The sequence below is a fragment of the Pyxicephalus adspersus genome, chromosome 2 (assembly GCF_032062135.1).
Source record: "Pyxicephalus adspersus chromosome 2, UCB_Pads_2.0, whole genome shotgun sequence".
In the NCBI taxonomy this organism is placed as follows: domain Eukaryota; kingdom Metazoa; phylum Chordata; class Amphibia; order Anura; family Pyxicephalidae; genus Pyxicephalus; species Pyxicephalus adspersus.
Window position 1 is genome coordinate 4028621 of NC_092859.1, and position 21672 is coordinate 4050292.

At 37.0% G+C, this 21672-nt stretch overlaps 1 protein-coding gene across 1 annotated transcript; it reads right to left on the reverse strand.

The window, feature by feature from the left end:
• Positions 1–5929: 5929 nt before the first annotated feature.
• On the reverse strand, positions 5930–6880 carry LOC140322177 (olfactory receptor 11L1-like). Its single transcript, XM_072398783.1, has one exon. It carries the CDS (start codon positions 6878–6880, stop codon positions 5930–5932), a length of 951 nt encoding a protein of 316 aa, XP_072254884.1.
• Between the last annotated feature and the right edge of the window lie 14792 nt (positions 6881–21672).

Genomic DNA, 21672 nt, shown 5'->3' on the forward strand with positions numbered 1-21672 from the left:
TTTGTGCTGTCCTTGGAGTTCCTCTTGTGCCAGATTCCAGTAGACCAGTCTAACTTAGGTCTGTAAATGGAGAACAAAGAGTATTGCCAAAAATATTACTATTACTTTAGCTCACCCCTTATCTGCCCTTCCTGCTCTTTTGTTGGTGCTTTACTATTTCTATACTCTCATATGTTCAAATTAAATACAGCAAATCTTGAGCTTTAAAAGTTTTGCTTTCCTTGGAGACTATGGCCCTGATTTATTAAAGCTTTCCAAGGCTAGAGAGAATACACTTTCATCAGTGAAGGTGAATGATCCAGCTAACCTGGAATTTATGTGGTCCAGGATTGAAAACATTTGCTAACAAATACCAAATTACTTTTAGGAAATCCATTTCAGGTTTGTTGGATCACCCAGCTTTGCTGATGTGTATCCTGTCCTGCATTGAAAAGCTTTAATAAATCAGGCCCAATATGAGAATGCGGATGTCTGTTCTCTTTTTTGGGCACTGGCGATCTATTGAATATTTAGTTACCTATATTGACTCCAATGTATTTGACCTTTACCAACTTCATTTTTCACCTCTCCAGGGTGGTTGATTGGAATGTTCTCACTAAATATTGTTTGAATTTTGAACATGCTTAAAAATTCAGTTGTAAACTTAACCTTGGACTGAGTTTGGGTTTGAGATTGAGTTTGAATTAGATCCCAGACTTCCTGAACATCCTTTTATCAGAATATCTTCGTCAGTTTTTGACTGTGTGTGTAACCGATATCAACAATCTTCTGTGCATGGTTCTCTCTTTTCAATTTGGCACAATCCTGCCTTTGTTTCAAGTCCTACTTGTTCATAAAATATTGGCATGCAGATCATCTTCTTACAACTGAAACAGAAGGTGTATATTTCTGATGTTGGGCATATCTGCAACTGTGAAATTAATGTCTCCATTTATCATCCACTGTTTTGTAGACAGCTAACTCTTTTCAGAAAACTATGTTTTTTGGCTGGTATGTTATCTATTTACCGAGAACTAAATGACCCTCTGGAGGCCACTGTGGACCTTTTTCATGCAAAAACGAAAAATATTCTAGGACCAGGACTGGGGAAACATCATCTTTCTAACAGTCTCTATAAGATCAACACATGGTGGTACAGTTCTCATGTTTTACATTAATGTTTTCCCCCATGTGACAAGATGTGTCGGTATTGAAGAATGAACCTTTACACGTTTGTGCTGGAGCTGCCACAATATTCAAATTTTCAGGAAGGAAATCCAAGACCAAACATTACCATGGATGAAGAAAATTAATTACAAAGCTCAACATAAAAAAAATGTTTTTACTTGCCAAGGATTTTTCAATATATTTATCGTATTTCAGGTCTGCTGAATCCAGAAATGACATCAGTTTCATTGAATTGGCTCTAGTTCTTGTGATTCAGGATTCACAATAGATGATTTTACCAACAACAAATGTTAACACAGCAGATTATTATCAATCTTTATTTACACCAATGTTTGTATTTTATATATTAAATGTAGCATTCTTTTCATGAAACATTCATTTGCCTTCTTTTTTTTCATACATTTTCTTTTTTACAGAAATATTCTTCAAGAGGAAGTTGTTTAAATGACCCTAATGTATTTTGCTACATTTGTGGTGAATATTCTCAACAGAAACAGAGCAGAAACACAGCATAATTTGTAAAACAAGCATATCTTGCATATTTTGGTATTAAATTGGGGGAAGAAGATAAGTATTGGGCTCCCCATATGGTATGTAAAACTTGTGTTTAAGTCAGTGGAAAAATAGAAAACTGAAAAGTTTGACATTTGGTGTACCTATGGTATGGCGAGAGCCCAGAAATCATCATAATGATTGGTATTTTTGTGCTGTGAATGTAAAAGGCTTCAATCGTTATAAGAAAAACAAGTGGGAGCACGGTGATTTGGAGTCAGCAAGACGACCTGTGCGGCATGGTGCTGATGTTCCCATAGCAGTGTTCAGTCCCTGATATTCCTGTATCCGACATGGAGGATATACAGGGAATGTAATCCAGGAGTTAGCAGTGGAAGTGAATATGAAGTGAATATGTTTCATCAAACCAGCAGTTCTCCCAAGAAGAGCTCAATGATTTAATACGTGACTTGAGTCTGCAAAACAAGCATCTGAACTTTTATCATCCAGGCTAAAAGAAAAGAACTGTCTGAGACCGTAAGGTAAATAATGGTTTATAGGACAAGAGAGGTGACACTCCGACCATATTTCATTGAAGATGGAGACTTTGTGTACTGTTGTAACATCCCTGGACTACTAGCCCATATGGGAGGACCAAAACACCGACTGGCGGCATCTCATAGACAGTTCCACTCCAAGTCTGAAATCTGTGTTACTGCATAATGACAACTGCTCTGCATTAATTCCAATTGGTCACTCAACAAAACTTAAAGAAGAATATGAAAATATCAAAATGGTCACATCATTACCGAGCCAATGGCTGACAAAGAATAAATCATTCTCCCTCCACTACACAGAAACTTGGGATTAACCTCCTGGGTGGTTCATTTCTGTCCGGATTTATTGGTCTAAAAGTGGTACGTTTTTAATGAAAATGTATTATACAGTATAATATAAACGTATGAGTATAATAAAGCAAAAAATAAAAAAATAATATACTAATAATATTATGTTATACTGTAAAATAAATGTTCATGAAAGACAATGTACTGCTTTTACACATATAAATCCATTGTGTTGCATTCAATAGACTTATTTTGTATTGAATGCAATATAAATGGATTTACCCGCCCCGGCCCGAACAGAACGTCCGTATACACCGACCTTCTTTGGGAACTCCCTGTTGACTAAATGAGTGCAGAGAACACCGGCCTGAGGTAGAAAGATAACGCAAAGGACGACGAAGGATGGCGGTGGATCAGGTAAGTCCCGATTTACTATTGTTATCCATAGGTTTACCTACCCCGAGTGTGACTCGGGGTTACTGCTTCCAGCTTCTTTTTTCTACCCCAAGTCACACTCGGAGTTACTGCTTGGGGGGTTAATGAACCATTTTATTAGAGCTTTATTATACATTTGTATATTCTTTCTTGTATTGAGTACTAAAAAATTAAAAGCAGGAATCTTTGATGGACCCCAGATTCGTAACATCATAAATAATTCAAATTTCACAAGTTACATGACTGTCATGTCTGTCAAGAACTTCTTGGGTAAAGCACAAAATTATGAAGAACTCGTACAAAACGTGCTCTTAAACTTTAAAAATTTGGGTGCTACATTGAGCATAAAGGTACACTATCTCCATAGCCATTTGCAAAAAAGTCCAGGAAAACCTTGATGATATCTGTGAGGAACAAGGTAAGAGGTTCCATCAAGATATAAAGATAATGGAAGAAAGGTATCAGATGGGATAGACACATGATGGCAGACTACTGCTGGAGCCGTGATTGTCCTGATCATCAGCATAAAAGGAAATTTTTCAATGACTTCTTTGTGAATAAATCTGTAAATATAATGAATATAGAATTTATTGACATTAATGTATTTAAAAAATATATTTTTGTATACGTAGGCATATCTAGTTTAATTTTGCTTAATTTTTATATTTCATTAGTTTTCTATGAGGTAATTATTGAAATCATTATTTCAAAAACTAGAGACAATCTAGCAAAACCAGTACCAGTAATGTGGATTCTGTGCATCAAACATAACTTAAAATTACTTTATTCTGTTTGGCAAGAAAATGTTTGTTGACCAGTGTTATTATAAACATTCTAATAATTGTATTATCCCTTTGGGCTAGTTATATGCTTTAGCTAATGGATGACTGGTTCTCTTTTAAGAGTGGTTTGAGGGGATGCTGGAATTGTCAGTGTCTGTTCTAGATATTCTTGTAATGTTTGTTATCATCCAGTAACTATTAGCTGTAGTACATTTATATGTTGTCACGGTCCCTTCCGTGACAGAAGTTTGAGGATCTGTCAGACAAGCTGCATGTGTGATTATCTGACAGCCTCTTTGGTTTTTCTTATTACTGTGTTGTTGTTTGTAAAGAGCACTCCCCTTTAATCAGGTGCAGCTGGGGCTCATTACTGCTCCTCCATTTAGTCTGGCCTCACACTTCATGCTGTGCGGTTAATATTCACTACTGGGATGTGAATAGCTGGAGTGTCCTGCCATTCTGAGTTCCTGTTGATTTCTGCTTATAAGATAGGTTGCTGTTCTTTTGGTGTATTGGTGTTTTGTTTAGGTATTTGTTGTTTACTAGGCCTCAGGGAGACACTGGTTCCTTCATAGGGGAAGGAACCAGCAGTCTCAATCCAGACCCTACTGCTAGGGCTGTGCAGGGCTAGCAGGGCCTAGGTTCCTGGGTATGAGTATCCCTACCTTCAGGGGATGCTCATATGGTTAGGAGTCAGGGCTGGATTAGGGTTTTGCAAGGGGTGACCATTCCCTTTTCCTTAGGTATTTGAGGCCTAGTAGTTTATACACCTTCCTGTTACCCTCCCCTCCCTGTCATTCGTGACATATGTAATATCATATTGATTCTACAATGTTGATGTAATGTAACAAAAACAGTATATATCTTTTTGGGCCCCACTTGGCATCTGTTCAGAATTTCAGCTTAAATGGGCTCACTCAGGGCTAGTAGTCAGACATTCTGATCGTGCCATTGGGTCTCCACACGTGTGTGCTTTGCTTTGCTCTATCCCCTAATCTTTTACTTTGCAGCTTTTATTCTAAATAAACCCTTTAGATCAGGGGTATCAAACTCAAATACACAGTTGGCCAAAATTCAAAAATTCAAAATTCAAAACTTAGTAGCACCGCTACTACAATTCCCTGCGTCAAGAAAACAGTCCAATACGGGGCTTAATACTATGAGTGGCTGGAACTCCCTCTTCACTGAAATAGCACTGCTACTACAATTCCCTGCGTCTATAAAACAGTCCAATGCGGAGCCACGCATAGGCTGAGAGTTTGCTGGTCTATAGACGCTAGGGATGCCGGGAGTTGTAGTAGCTGCGTTATTTCAATGCAGTGGTGGGCCAGCTGCAATTCATATTTAGGATTTTTTTGCGGGGCCAAGAAAAAGCACGTTGTGGGCCAGATTCGGCACTCGGGTCAGAGTTTGACACTAGATTATCCCAAACTGACACGTGGACTGACAAGTATTATTTTACTTTATCATCATCATGGAGTTTCCACCTTCCTCCCTTAAATCCTGCACAGATCCTTCTCCACCACAATAAGGCAATGCCCAACAAAGGCATCGTTTTCATATTTTGAGTGCCACTAAGTTACTTGTTCAGTGAAAATTTGTCCCAAAGTGATTTCTAAAGATTACACAAATAGCTGGAAGAACTGAGCCATCTGTCTAGAGATGGAATGTCTCTTTTTTTGTCTACATGGGTTTACTGGTTGCACTTCTGTTTGACACTCACTTACAAATTTTTTTTTCTCAGAAACTGTTTAGGGTTCAATGACGTGTCCTATGGTGATAAATTGGTTTGTGATTTTTCGCTGACTTTTGACATTTGATCATAAATACATCTTTTGAAAGGAATCCAATACCAACACCTAATCTTGTGCATAAATCATAAATATACTTTATATGTTTGCTTATTTGCTTCCTAATTGTTTGTATGGCTATTTGATATTTGTATGGCATTATAATTGTTGTCTTACTTGCTCTCCAAGAAAGATTTTTAATGAAAGGATTTTTAATGAAAGGATAAAAACAAATATTATAGAAACATTCATTGCCACATGAAAATTGTGTTACAAGTACAAAGAACTATATATTTGATTAGAATAAAATACACATATCATTTCCACTGTATAAAATACCAAATAACAATATGAATTAAATATTATCTTATTTCTAGATTATTGCTTGCAGGCCCAATAAAATCATTTGCACATTTAATTAACTATGGAAATACAAGTCCCAAAAATTGTTTATAATTTTTCCAACAACTTTTTTCAAGTCTTTATTCCTCAGGCTGTATATAATTGGATTCATCAAAGGGGTGACGACAGTGTACAGCAATGATACAAATTTAGTGAAGTTCCAGGATTGTCCTCTCCTAGGTATAAAGTAGACAAAAAGTAAAGTACCATAAAAGATGGACACAACTGTCAGGTGGGAGCTGCATGTTGAGAAAACTTTCTGTCTTCCGGTAATAGATGGTATTTTAAAAATGGCGATTATAATACAAATATAGGATGCAATGATCATAAAAAATGGGAGTATACAAAGAATCACAGTCGAAGATGTTACTAATATTTGAACAATTGTGGAATCAGAGCAGGAGAGATTTAGGACTGGATCTAGATCACAGAAAAAATGATCGATAATATCGGGGCCACAAAACTGTAATTTTGATATTTCCAAAATATAACTCAATACGGCTGAAACACTTAAACTCCAACTTATAATAATTGTTATCCAACAAAATTGGTGGCTCATTAACATAGTATAATGCAAAGGTCTACAGATGGCCAAATACCGATCGTAGGACATCAGTGTCAGAAGAAGACACTCAAATGTTATTGAGATAGCAAAGAAATACAACTGGGTGATACAATCAGAGAGGGAAATGATGTCTGTTTTTTCCACCAATAAAGCATGGAGCACCTTAGGGAGAATGTCAGATGCTAAAAGGATATCTGATAGAGACAGCTGGGAGAGGAAGAAGTACATGGGAGAATGGAGGGATTTGCTGTAGGACACCAATGTGATGATTAGGAAGTTTCCACATATTGTCACACAATAAAACAGGAGAAATAAAAAGAATAACAAAACTTTTATAGTGTGTGAGGTCTGAAACCCTAAGAGGTGGATCACAGAAATTTGGGTTGTATTTTTCTCATCCATATCCTACCCGTAGACAATAATTTTCTTCTTTTCCTTTTTTTTCTTCTTCAGCCACTTATAAAGACTTTAAAAGAGAGGAATATGGGGAAGAAAAGAAAGAGAGAAAGAAGGAAGGAAAAGAGAAAGGGATTCATTTACTTCCTATCCTGGATACTGAACAGTAAATTATTTAACAAATGAGAAATATAGAAGCTGTAAGACAATAGACAATGAATCGTGTGCTCATATTGGAATTGTACATGCTGTGCTGATCAATAAAAGCTACAAACCAACAAATAATCATACAATCTAGTATAAATGTAAGAAGGATAACTCTAATATTGACAGACGTTGTTATAAGAACATTCCCAGCACTGTCACATCAACAGCCATGACTTCATTCATTTTATAAATCAGGGTTCTTGTAGACTTGTTCATCTACAGTGCAAGGCACATGCTAAATTTTAATAACTGGGGATGAACAATGTCTGTATGAGTTCAGGTCACAAGCAACCTTCATATTCACAGTTTTAGAAGCCAAAAGTCCTTTTTAGGATACGTAATTGTGTTTGGATGATGATATCCATACATTGAACCTGTCGAAGATTGTGCCATGACCCAACAAGGGAAGGAAAGGGCTGAAGCACTTGTTGTAGGAGGTCATCATGTAGGAAAGAGCCAACATCTGATATCCCCATTCCTTACTGGAAAATGGATTCCAGCTAATGGAAAGGGGTGGATGGGAAGATGGAGAACCATCTGTAACAATTACAAAAGAGTAGTGTTCGGAGGTGGAATAACAGCTAAATTATAATGTTTTTTGTTTTTTTCAGGCGCAGCTAGTCTAGTTTAGATGTTCATTACTTTTCTTGATTATTCCTAATAGAAGCTAGTATTCCATTAAAAATATAGAGGGTCCTAACCCTTTCCTATTCGCACAACTTTACCATTATGAAAATGTACCAAGTCATTATATCATGGTTTGTATGACTAGCTCGGCCACTTGAAAATGATGAAATATGGTGAAAGCCTATTATCAATATAACACATTAAAAAATGATAGAGAATCTAGCTCTTGCCTATTCTATCTAAAATACTTGAAATACTTTAATATTATGAATTGCTACCAAGTTATTAGATCATAGTTTGTATGCCTGGTTTTAGTCAAAATTTATTGGCTATGGATATAGTCTCAAATAAGTGTTGATCATTTTTCCTACAATTTTTTTTCAGGTCTTTATTTCTTAAGTTGTATATATTTGGATAAATCAAATAGGCGACCACAGTGTACAGCAATGGCATAAGTTTAGTGTTGTTCCATGATTTTCCTCCACTAGGTATCACATAAACAAACTGTAACATGCTATGAAATATGGAGACAACAGTGAGGTGGGAGCTGCATGTAGAGGAATCTTTCTGTCTGCCGGTAATAGAGGAGATTTCAAAAATAGTGACTACAAAATACACATATGATACAATAGTGACGAAAAACAGTATGGCACCAAAAATGATGGCCACTGATGTTGCTAACAGTTGAACAAGGGTGGTGTCAAAGCAGGGGAGTTTAAGAATTGGTTCAAGATCACAGAAAAAAATACTAATAATATTGGGGCCACAAAACTGTAATCTCGATATGTAAAATGTATAACTCAATACTGCGAGAAAACCTAAACTCCAACTCCAAAATTGAACTCCAAATTGGTGGTTCATTACCATAGTATCATGCAATGGTCTACAAATGGCCAAATGACTATCCTAAGACATCAATGTCAGAAGAAGACTTGTTGATGTTTCTGAGACAACAAATAAATACATTTTAGTGTTACAATCAGAAATGGAAATGATGGCCATTATTTCCACCAAAAAAGCACAAAGTATGTGAGGAATAATATCAATTACTAATAAGATACCAGTTACAGAGAGCTGGCAAAGGAAGAAGTACATAGGAGAAGGAAAGAATTTGCTGTAGGATATCAGGGGGTTTCCACAAATTGTCAAAGAGTAAATCAAAAGTAATAAAAAGAATAACAAAAATGTTACATTTTGTGAAGCCTGAAACCCTATGAGATGGACCATAGTCATTTTAGTCAAGTTGTCCCCATTGATATCCAGTGTAGGTGAAGCACAATACATTTTTTAAGGTGTAGAGGTTTGTCCCCTACTCCTTATGAGCTAAAATGAAATAGAAGAGAGAAGAAGGAAAGCAAAGAAAGAGGAAAGTAGAAATGAATAATGGCATCAAAGCAGGTAACAAGATGGAAGCGAAGTGAAAAGGTGAAAACAATGGAAAAAAGAAATTAACGAATGGGCAAACTAAGAATCAAACAAATGGAAACTATCACCATTAACGATGGGCTCACTCACCCATGTGTTGTTAGCTACAATTAAATGTCTTCTGTTAATGTTGTTTTCACACTATAGAGAATGTTGTATATTTTATAGGAAAGCAGAATGAATGATTGGAGCTACAGGGAGTATGAATAGGTACTCATAATCTCATGGGAACCTTTACCAATAATTATATTTAATACAATGGAGAATTATTTTTAAATGTGTTTAAATTGCATATTTATCTATTTATACATTTTTATTTTTACCGTGGCTGGCTTAACTCAGTGTTACAAGTAAGTCTAACTAAATTGTGCATTCAGAAGTAAATGTTCTGACTTACATTTGCTTATTTTTTTTAAGATATAAAAATGTTTACTTTGCAATGTGAGTTTTTGCCAAGCATAGTAAATGAGGGAAAGCTATGCTGTCTTTACTCAATCATGTACAAGCAAAAATTGTAAATTATCACTGTATCTTGCAGGGGATTGGGGATTCTTTGCCAAGTAATTTTTTGCATTGCTTCATCTTATTCACTTTACAAAAAAAAAATTCCTATTGCAAGGTGAACATGATCTGCTCCTTTAGAAAATCAACTAAATTATAGTTTACTTAGTGCCTCCCTAATATGGTTTTAGCACTTTTAATCATAGTGTTTTTGCTATATACTTTTTGATAGGGATGAGCGAGAAGGCCTCTGCTGGGTTTGTGAAATTTTATTAAAGTCAATAGGATGACTTTAAACATTATTAGCAAAGCCCCTATACATGTAAGAACCACCAAATTTGCTAGGTAAGTGTAGGAGAACAGTGGCAACAAGGAAAAAATACAAACGTTCCAAAAGACTTTGTGGTTTTCCAGAAAATGGCAGGCAAAGTGACAGCAGGCAAATAGGATTTTTGCGTGATTGACAGTGTACAGAAGGCAGCACAAACATTAGGACACTGGGAAAGGGTGAACTAACCTACTAGCAGCTTAATACTGGGCAGGCGGCAGCAGAAACAGCAGGAGGAGGAGGGAGTGGGCCATGAGACGGAGCATGGACAGCATTGGTAGCTGGCATCTAGAGCTGGATGTAGTGCATCATCAATGTCACCCAGAAGTGTGTAATACAATTTTTGTGATTGGAGTACTGGGCAGGCGGCAGCAGCAACAGCAGCAGGAGGAGGGCGGTGGGCACTGAGATAGAACGTGGACGGCATTTGTAACTGGCATCTAGAGCTGGATGTAAAGCATCCTCAATGTCACCCAGAAGTGTGTAATACAATTTTGTGATTGGAGTACTGGGCAGGCGGTAGCAGCAACAGGAGGAGGAGGGGGTGGGCCCTGAGAAGGAGTGGGGACCGCATTGGTAACTGGCATCTAGAGCTGTGTGTTCACAATTTTTGTGAATGGAGCACTGGCAGGCGGCAGCAGCGACAGCAGGAGGAAGAGGCGTTGGGCCCTGAGACGGAGCAAGGATGGCATTGCTAACTGGCATCTAGAACTGCGTGTAGTGCATCCTCAATGTCCCCCGGAACTGTGTAATACAATTTTTGTGAATGGAGTACTAGGCAGGCGTCAGCAGGGACAGCAGGAGGAGGGAGTGGGCCCTGAGACGGAGCACAGACGGCATTGGTAACTAGCATTTAGAGCTGGGTATACTGCATCATCAATGCCACCCTGAAGTGTGTAATACAATTTCTGTGAATGGAATACTGGCAGGCGACAGCAGCGACAGCAGGAGAAGTGGGCGGTGGGCCATGAGACGGACTGTGGATGCCATTGGTAACTGGCATCTAGAGCTGGGTGTACTCCATCATTAATGTCACCCTGAAGTGTACAATTTTAGTGAATGGAGTACTGACAGGCGACAGCAGCAACAGCAGGAGGAGGAGGCCGTGGGCCATGAGACAGAGTGGGGACTTCATTGGTAACTGGCATCTCCACCTCGGTGTAGTGCATTGTCAATGCAACCTAGATGTGTGCAATAGAATTTTTTTGAATGGGATACTGGCAGGCAGAAGCAGCAAAAGCAGCAGGAGGAGGAGGCAGTGGGCCCTGAGATGGAACGTGGACGGCATTGGTAACTGGCTTCTAGAGCTGGGTGTGGTGCATCGTCAATGCCACCCCGAAGTGTGTAATACAACTTTTGTGACTGGAGTACTGCACAGGCGGCAGCAGCAACAGCAGGAGGAGGAGGTGGTGGGCCCTGACACGGAGTGTGGACGGCATTGGTAACTGGTATCTAGAGCTGGGTGTAGTGCATCGTCAATGCCACCCTGAAGTGTGTAATGCAAATATCTGAAATTTGTGATTAAACGTAGAAGGACCAGACCAAAATGTTTTGTGCGCCAGCAATGTTGCTGTGGACTGTGGTGCCGGAAGCGTTAGGAAGGTCGACGATGTTGCTAGTTTGCATCATAAAGTGGATGACATAAATGCCAACCCCCAATCTTATAATGCTTAGTTTAAAAATTGGACAAAGGCAATGTTACCTATCAGTGTGTGTATAAAAACTGTCATACTGCTAGCCAGTACTTTTAATTCTTGTATTTGAACACCTACCTGTCCGTAATGTCCCTCTTGTACATTTTGGCCTATTCTCGCCTATTTCAACTGTTCTGTTGTTGTCCGGTTTTTACATTGCTGCATTATCCATGGGTTTCCTAATTCTTATAGTTAAATAATTTTGCTTATTGTCTCTAGTTTATTTTGCCTAGTCTTGTTTATTTAAACTGTCCTGCTGTTGTCCAATTTTATTTTGCTGTATGATCTGTGGTAATTTTTTTTTTTTGGCTTATTTATACTGCTGACCAATTATAATACTGCTTGATCATTTGTGCTCCTAACTAATTATTTGAGTAAAAAAACTGTCTGTGCTTTGTGTCTTTAGTACAACGTTCCTGAACCAGGGTTCCTCCAGAAGTTGCTTAAGGGTTTCTTGAGCAATGAGTGGTTTGTGACTTTCAGGACAATTTAAGTGAAACTAGTGATCTTTTTGGCTGTAACGGTTGAGAAGTACTACTTGAGTACATTTAAGACATTCATTAAAACTCTCCTACCTCTGACCAATATGCACACTGCTTTGTCAGTTGTACATCTTAGTTTTTTCCATAAAATACTTGCCTGTAACATAAGTCTCTAGTACAATTCAGATAATCTGTGCTCATGAAAACTGCCTAGGTGTTTGCTAATATTCACTTTGATTTATTGTATGTGGTCTTATAATTGTTACGGTAGAACATCATTTATTTGCACTGCTTTATCTTCTACAGTATCTTAGATCTTTGAACAACCTTCTTATACTATGTGTCTCTAGTACATTTTAGATTAGAATTGCTTGTAAAAATGCCCAGCTGCTGGCCTACTTTTATGCTGCTTCATTATCTGTGGGCACCTACTTCTATTAGTAAAACTTTGCCCTATGTTTCGGTGACATTTTGGCCTAGTCTTGCTCATTTAAATGAATTTTAATTTTTTACTGTGTCTGTACCCTGCGACAATGAAATATTTCAGCCTAATTCTGGTCATGAAAACTGCCCAGCCACTGGCTTATTTTTATGCTGTTTTATCATCTGTATAGAATTTGCATAGGATTTACCCAATGCTAAATATTTTGGCTCTCACCTCTGTACTCTGTAAATACCAGAGATTTTTTTTACATTTCTGCTATGTGTTTATTTTTTTGGCAATACCTTGATTATTACATAAGATAACAAAATAACAACGCCTCTAAATTAGCATATTTTTTGGTCAGTGTTTTTTTTTTTAACTGTTTTACTGTAGATTTCATAATGGGGATACACCACAGACACTTGGATTCATCAATACTCATTGGATAGGATATTTTGTATTGATAAACCCTGTAGTTTATTCCAAAGGTTTGAAGATTACCCATCCTCTCATTCGTTTCACTTTATCATTGTTAACTTTAGGGTAGCAAGGGGTCATATTTGGAAATATTTAATAGGACCTTATCCTGATGAAGGGAACTATTTATCCTTAACCTCAACGGGTATCCTTAACCTCCTTATCCTCAACGGGTGATGTCGTAGAGGCATTTTTTTCCTTCTGGACTACAATTGACCTCTAAGATATAATGATCTATTGGACTTTCGAGGATTTATCTGTGGCTAAAACCAAGGAAGCCCCAATCAAAGGAGGTTCATTTGCATAAAATATATCTTTAGTGACACATTGACATTTTTATTAGATGTCTGACCCAATGGTTTTTACAATGGATGTGTAAAAAACATTTTGTACTATTATTTGTTGTCTTAATTGTATATTTTTTGACTCACAGCATATTACCCCACCTCTAAATAGTTGAAAATTTAGTTATATTTAGCTGAATATAGTTATGTTGCGTGCAAAATGATAAATGGACATTGTGCAATTGGGTTTACTTTTATTTAAACCATTACCACACTCAAATTTAGGAACCGGCATGGGTTTGTGGAGAAAGGTTTCAAGGGTCACACCTAACTTACATGAATTGCACCAGGACAAAATTTGCAATAATCATAAAGCACTGCCTGGCCTTTGAACTTGAAGGGCCAATAATGATGTTTTTGTTAAGCCCTGGCCACCTAACTACAAACTACTAACTACATCTATCAAGGTGATTGGTAGAAGTTTAGGTAGAGCATTATGTATATATATCCATTTAAGGTTTTGTGTCTTTTTTGAGTTATCTGTAGTTGTTGACATTCAGACTCCGAGGGTGAGTAAGACAGTGGCTCTGATTTATTAACGCTCTCCAAGAGTGGATAAGATAGACTGTCATGGATGAACTTGGGTGATCCAGCAAACCTTTGATAAATCATGCCCATTGCCTTGACAACAACGCAAAAGAGGGTAAGAGGGATTCCGTAATACTAAAAAATGGGGTAGGATCAGGTAGAAAGGATTAGGAGCTAGTGAGAAACCAGTAGCTGCAGATTACAGGGAAGTGGATTCCAGCAATTAGAAAAAGGTGGATTATAAGTTTGTAGTTGTGTGTAGGTCCTACTGATTGGAGAAGAGGATAGTTCTGATGGAGATGCGGATGTAAGTCAGAAAGTTTACTTTACAAGCTTGCATTTGAAGGTGATAACCTCCATCATTTGTATTAATGTTTTTTTCTTGAATATTTTTATTAGAAACTATATTTATTATAAAGTATTAAAATGTGATAAAGGGTCTAACCCTTGTCCATTCTATCTAACACAAACTTGATGCACCTTAGTATTATGAATTGTTACCAAATCATTAGCTCAGCATTGCTAAACCGGGGTTCTTCCAGAAATTTCTAGGGGTTCCTTGAGCAATGAGAAGTTTGAGACTTTCAGTTCAGTTTAACTCGTACCAATTATCTTTTTGGCTGTCAATAAGGGTGTTATTCTTCCCAATGACCAGCAATGTAAGAGGCATCCTTCCTACTTACCACTATACTATATAGTAATATAGTATAGTAATTATAGTAGGGGTTCCCTGAAAACCTGAAAGTTATTTCAAGGATTCTCCCAAGTCAAAAAGGCCGAGATCATAGTTTGTATGTCTGGTTTTATCAAAGTTTATTGGCTGTGGATGTGCAACTTCAAAAAATTGTTGACAGCTTTTCCAACAGCTTTTTTCAGGTCTTTATTTCTTAAGCTGTATATAATTGGATTAATAAGAGGAGTGACCACTGTGTAGAGTAAAGATACATATTTAGAGATGTTCCTGGATTGTCCTTTACCAGGTATCAAATAAACAGAAATCATGGTGCCATAAAATAGGGAAACAACAGTCAGGTGGGAGCTGCATGTAGAGAAAACTTTTTGTCTACTTTTGATAGATGGGATTTCAAAAATAGTGACTATTATATACACATATGATACAATAATGACAAAAAATGGAATGCATCCAAAAATGATGGCTGATGAAGTTACTAATAGTTGAACAAGGTTGGTATCAGAGCAGGAAAGTTGTAGAATTGGTTCAAAATCACAGAAATAATGATCAATAATATTGGGAGCACAAAACTGTAAGTTTGATATAACTAAAGTATAACTCAATACTGCGAGAAAACTTAAACTCCAACTTGTGATGATAGTTATCCAACAAAACTGGTGGTTCATTAAAATAGCATAATGCAATGGTCTACAAATGGCCAAATACCGATCGTACGACATCAACGTCAGAAGAAGACACTCAGACGTTTCTGAGACAGCAAAGAAATACAACTGAGTTACACAATCAGAAATTGAAATGATGGCCGAATTCTTCACCAAGAAAGCATGGAGCAAGTTAGGAAGAATATCAGTTATTAGTAAAATATCTGAAACAGCGAGCTGTGAGAGGAAGAAGTACATGGGAGAATGGAGGGATTTGCTGTAGGACACCAATGTGATGATCAGAAGGTAAATCACACAAATCACAGTAAATCAAAAGTAACAGAAAGAATAAAGAAAGTGTTACGTTCTGAGGAGTTTGAAACCCTGAGAGGTGGATCATGGTAATTATAGTCACATTTTTCTTATCCATAACCTAAGCATTGAACAAATGTGTGGTTAGCCAATAAAAATGATTAAACTCAAATTAAAAAGAAAGAAAATGGGGGAGAGGTAGAGAAAGGAAATAAGATGGAAAAAATTGCATCAAAGCAAGAAAGAAGAGTCAAAGTAGGATTGAAACTGTAAAGGCCAGATAATGAGAGCCAAAGAAAACTAAGAAACAAACAAATATCTATTCCATATTGCAGTCTTTCTCAACATTTGTAACACGGGGAACCCTTGAAATAACTTTCAGATATTGCAAAACTCCTGCTTTGGATTTTACAATATTAACAGATCACAGCACATTAGTGCAATACTCAGTGGGAAGAATGCCTTATACATTGCTGGCCATTGGGAAGAATCTCACCCAGCCAAAAAGATCATTGGTGTCACTTAAATTTGAGAGTCACAATTTCTTCATGGCTAATGAAACACCTAGAAATGTTTGTAGAAACACTGCCGTAATGAGGGTAGTTTATTATTAAACAGGATTTATATAGCACCAACATATTATGTAGTGCTGTACATTAAATAGGGGTTGCAAATATAGACAGTGACACAAGAGGAGAGGACCCTGCCCCGAAGAGCTTGCAATTTATCATATTTGAACCTTATGGCATACATACATGCCTATTGGATCCCCCAACCCTGCCAGGCTACAATGCCTATGGTGCCCCTCATTGCTCCTTCAACAGTGCTTTAATCTTCTCCCAATAATTTCATGCAATCAGAGATTTCTGCAGGTGTCATTCTATAAGTATTAGTGAAAAAATGGACAAAAAAAGAAACGATGTGCTGATTTTCTTCTATCATAAAATCTGACATACTAAGACTTTTTTTACAAAGTAAATTTATTACCACTCAAACTATTTAAATACAAAAGGGTTGAACTGATAAATGAATTTAGGCTGTTCACATACCAAGGTGAATTATTACCTTGCAAGAAATATTTCACTGAGCTATGGAATGTGGTTATTGATCAATGGGCAAACAAGACCCAATTATGTCCAAGGATTTTTTTTCTTGCACCTGATGTAAGTCAGTAAAGATTCATCGTATCATGGTGAAGTATCCTATGCAAGGTGCTAATCCATATTTTAACATTTTGAACAGAATTTGAACAGTCTCTTTTCCTTTAAAAAATCAATCCCAACGTACCTTTAGTTCTGCCCAATTGGCAGTAGGTGATTCATCTAGAAGTTTGCATGTCATTTTGTTGCTGTTTTATTTTATTTTAGATGACATATTCATGTGGCATCTGCTGGGTTGTTGAATACAATTTTACATTGTTTGATTTGAGCACTAAGAAGAAGCAGGGAGTGCAACATTGAAAAACTTATCATTAACCACTTTTGTTTGTGAAACGGTGAAGGGCGTCTGCTGATAATGTTGTTTTTGTGACTTTGCTTGTTCTTCAAACCTTCTCATACCAGCTGCTGTCATACTAAGAGCAGTTCTATTGATTTTATTTCTTCACTGTGTTATAATTAAGTATTACCTCTCCGTGTGAATCATTTCCGAAGGTTGTAAAAAGTAAAGCAGTCTTTTCAAAGTACATTTTTCAGCCATATGCCTTTGGAGAATAAGAATTATTTTTATGGATCATTTTACATAACACATTGATGATAAAAGAACAAGACAGGAAAAAGGTACATGATATTTAGAAATATTCACACACAATGCCAAATGTACTGAAGTGACAAAAATATGCAAAAAATATTATTGAAACACCTCTATAAGAATATTTTACGTTAATAGAAATTAGTAGTATTAACCATTTATAAAAATATGGTAAATGATGGTATATCAACCAGTAATAATAATAAAAAAATTATAGTACTAATAAAATTCAACTCACATAATAACATTTGCCCTGATCATAGAGTATTGTAGTTTTATAGCTAAGCAAAGTAAATTACATGAATACCTGGGAGGATGGGATGCTGAATGATATTTCTATGGAATTCCTAATTATATACAAGGGAATTATATTTAGATATTTTTATTTAGTAAAAGATTTCTTAACCATTTATTTATAGTTCACTTTCTGTTTATTCTTCCTTATAGTCTGTATTTGCCCTATATTTGTCAGTATATTGTGATGTTTAGCACAATCCATTTCAAATTGCTTAAACAAAGGCTTAGGCCAAAGTTGCCTTCAAATGACCCTTGAAGAACCTTAAAACCAATGCATACCCTTAGAAGGAGACAGGACATATTCACTATTCAATATTCTTTGTTATTGCTCTCACCACCAAATTACCCTTCAGTGTCTTCCGCTGACCCCATATCACTAAGGCCTTTATCAGTGATATAGTCATATTTGCTTCTGTTTGGTTTGCCAACAGTTTGCCCAAATTGACCCCAATGTTGAGTTTGTTTGGTAGCTGAATTTGAATCCCATTCAATAGGGAAACACTCCGGTGTACAGTGCATTCATACGATTAAACCTCAGCCAGTGATTGATATAAAGGGCAGCTCAGCCAATCCAGCTAACGGCTATGGACAGGTTGTCATCACCTGCTGGCCAAATTGGCCAAGCCATAGCCTTTACCTATCAGTGGTAAAGTGTAAATCCCTATGTGCTGTGCATTATGCCTGTCAATGACCAAGGAAGGTGCATAAGTGTGAAACGTCCAAATTACATGGGTTAAGATAGGAACTGTCAAAACACCAGGGTAGAAATGGTAAAACGGCAATATAGGTGGAAGACAGATGGTGTTGAAGGCCCATACCCCTATTCAGAGATGGTCTGATCTCCATTTCAGCATCGGTCCACATGGCGCATTTTAGTCTGGGGGCAATTTAAATGCTACTTAGAACAATATAACTGCTACTACCTCATAGATAATATGTGAAGGTTCATTCATTTATATTTATATCTTTCTCTAGTAATATTATTATATCTACCCAGCTGAGTTACCTAAAACACAGCATGGCACTCATTGTTTATCTCCTACATGATTCTTCATCAAACATACTTAATTGATATCAAGCATTTTACAGGTTGACAATCGAAAATGTGGCCATCGATAATCCGTTTCCTCCAGTTTTCTGGCATGAATTTCCGAACGCATTTTCAATACATGTACTGCATTGGACTGTTTGGCCACTAATGTTTTGATGGCGCTGTTCTGCAGAAACAGCTGTTAGATCTTGCTTGCTACACTAACTACACAATGAGACGTCCCGGCTGCCTGCTCCTTGGAACTGTGCCAGATGTACGCGGGTGCTGCGAGAGGAAGGCTGACTTGTGTGTGGAGGTGAGTATAACCTCCAAAAGTCTGAAATATTAAAAATCCGGCGCTCCTCAGGTCTGGAGGTTGCCAGACTTTTGAATGTGAACCTGTACAACTGTTCTGTGTGTACTCCTTGGGAAGTTACCAGTTTATTGTGAAACATGTTGAGGATTCAATTGTTTCCACCGTGACAAATGGATATGATGTTTGTTAAAAATGATTCTTCTTCTTTTTAACACCACAGCTACATACAGGATTACTATATTATTATTTGTGATATCGGGGGGATCAGCAACCACAGCATGGAGAACACACTTTGTAAAATCTTTAAGTTGCTTTATTTGGACCAAAACAATAAATCCTATCTCAAGCCAAGACATATTAAATTAAAAGTTTGCTTACATCAGCTTTTGATCAAAGTCAAAGTCAAAAGTCCAAAAGTCATGTACAGTCTAAGTTACTAATAATTCAATAGTTCTTAGTAAATAAAGAAGCTTTCAGGCAGGAAAATACAGCTCTGCTGCACAGAGCTTGGCGTCTATGATTGCTTCCAGTTTGCATGCTATTTTTCCACAACAGAGAGCCTTTTCTGGTACACTGGGTCTATTTATGGACCAGACCTTCTGTTTAAGCCCATTGAGAAATCCAGAACAAGTCGCATTCTTAGCCAATCAAGAAATACGTCTCTTGATTAAGGTCACAATGTAATATTTGTCCCAGGAAGAATTAAGCCTATTTTGCATTTGACAACACAGAATAAGACTCTGATCATAAACCTCTATCCCACCCCTGCCTATGAAGGGGGCAGGAATACTGAGAAGGTGTGGGCAGTAATAACTTCTAGAGGGTCATATGAGATAGTTCAAAGTTGTTTGCAATTAGTGACGTTGTTTCAATGGCCCTTTTTGTTGTTCTATGATTTTCACTTGCATTAGTTTTGCTTACATCCTGTTCTACTGGAGGAAGGTTAATTAGTAGTAACTAGTTATCAATTTTATATTCTCTAACAATGTCTAATATTAATGACCAGAATGATAGGTGAAAGTGACAAGGGCCAAAATGACAAATGATAAGGACCCAAGTGAAAGGTGACAGTGACAGAAGGTTGGAATGGCAAATGGTAAGGATCATAGTGATATGTGACAGTGATAATGTTTAGCATGACAAATGATAAGGACCAGAGTGATAGTTGACAATGATAAAGGGTTTGGAATGAGAAATGGTAAGGATCATAGTGATATGTGACAGTGACAGAGGGTTGGAATGACAAATGATAAGGACCAGTGTGACAGCTGACAGTGATAAAAGCCAGAATGACAAATGATAGGAACCAGAGTTGTAGGTGACAGAGGGTTGGAATGACAAATGGTAAGGATAAGAGTAATAGGTGACGGTGACAATGGCTAGAATGACAAATGGCAATCACAGTCTTAGATCTACATTAGACAATTCAATTCTGCTACATATAGTTCTCATATCTAAATAATAATGCAGATCATAAGAGCCAGAACGTGCCAAACACGTGCTCTATTTTTACTAAAGGTTACAAAAAATCAGCAGAGTTCCATGGTTCCAGATGAAATACTGAATGAAAGTAGAATATTCCTGTAAATGATTCCAAATCACAGCTTGGCCTTTGGCATTTGGCATCAGATGGCCTTGTCCTGAACTAGCACTAATCAATAGCTAACCTTAGCAAGCCTGGACCACAATCAGAAAATATAGGTTGTATTTTTTCCTTCTTTATGTTGTTCTCTTGCCTTTGGAGCGCTAGGTCACAGGTGCGAATCTTGGCCAGGACATTATTGGCAAGGAGTTTGTATGTTCTCCACGTGTTTTGTGGGTTGCCTACAGGTACTCCGGTTTCCTCCTATATGCCAATAACAAGTAGTTAGTTTTATTGGCTTCTTCTCAAAACTGTCTTTAGACTTGAGTTAATGACATATAATTATGGTGGGGGCATTAGATCTAGAGCCCTTCTAGGGGACAGTTAGTGACATAACTACAGACTTTGTAGAGGGCTGCATAATAGGTCACACTATATAAATGCTGGATATTAATATGATATGATTCTTTCATTTTAATAATAATGTGAGATTTGGAACATCAATATATGGGCATATTTCAAACATACAGTATACAATTCTCAAATGCCCTCCTAACTCTCAGCAAATTTTGGTCACAAAACTAAGTTTAGTGGATTAATAGTTACAATAATTTTTATTAATTTTTATTTAAGTTAACAAATTCATCTTTGGTACACAAAAGTAGGAAGGAAGGTACCTTGACAAATTCAGTAATATCCAATCATTATCAGGTATTTATCAATTATTATTAACACCCTTAACATTCCCATTTTTCTATTAAAATTGCCCTCATCCATTCATATTTATAATATTAATTTTTACCTCCTATATTAAACCTTCCTAAAAGGGAGAGGAGCAAAAAAAGAAAAAACGTGAGTATTACTGTTGATGTTCGAATTCGGGTTGTCCCTATATTCGACCCGAATATGGCTGTTCGAATTCGGGTATACCGGAACCAAATTTTGCTGCATTCGACAGCAAAAATTCGGAAGAAAAAAAAAAATTTATTATTTTGTATGTGTTTTTTATTTTAAACTTGTTTTTTTATTTTTTACAGGTTATCCCACAATGACATTATGAAACATAATGTCATTGTGGGATTCCTGGACCGTGGGAACTGTGCGGTCACAGCTAATTGAAAGCAGGTGCCTTAAATTAGC

What these genes read in the sequence shown, in the direction of transcription:
- LOC140322177 (XM_072398783.1), bottom strand. Translation starts at nt 6,880, where the DNA reads ATGGATGAGAAAAATACAACCCAAATTTCTGTGATCCACCTCTTAGGG.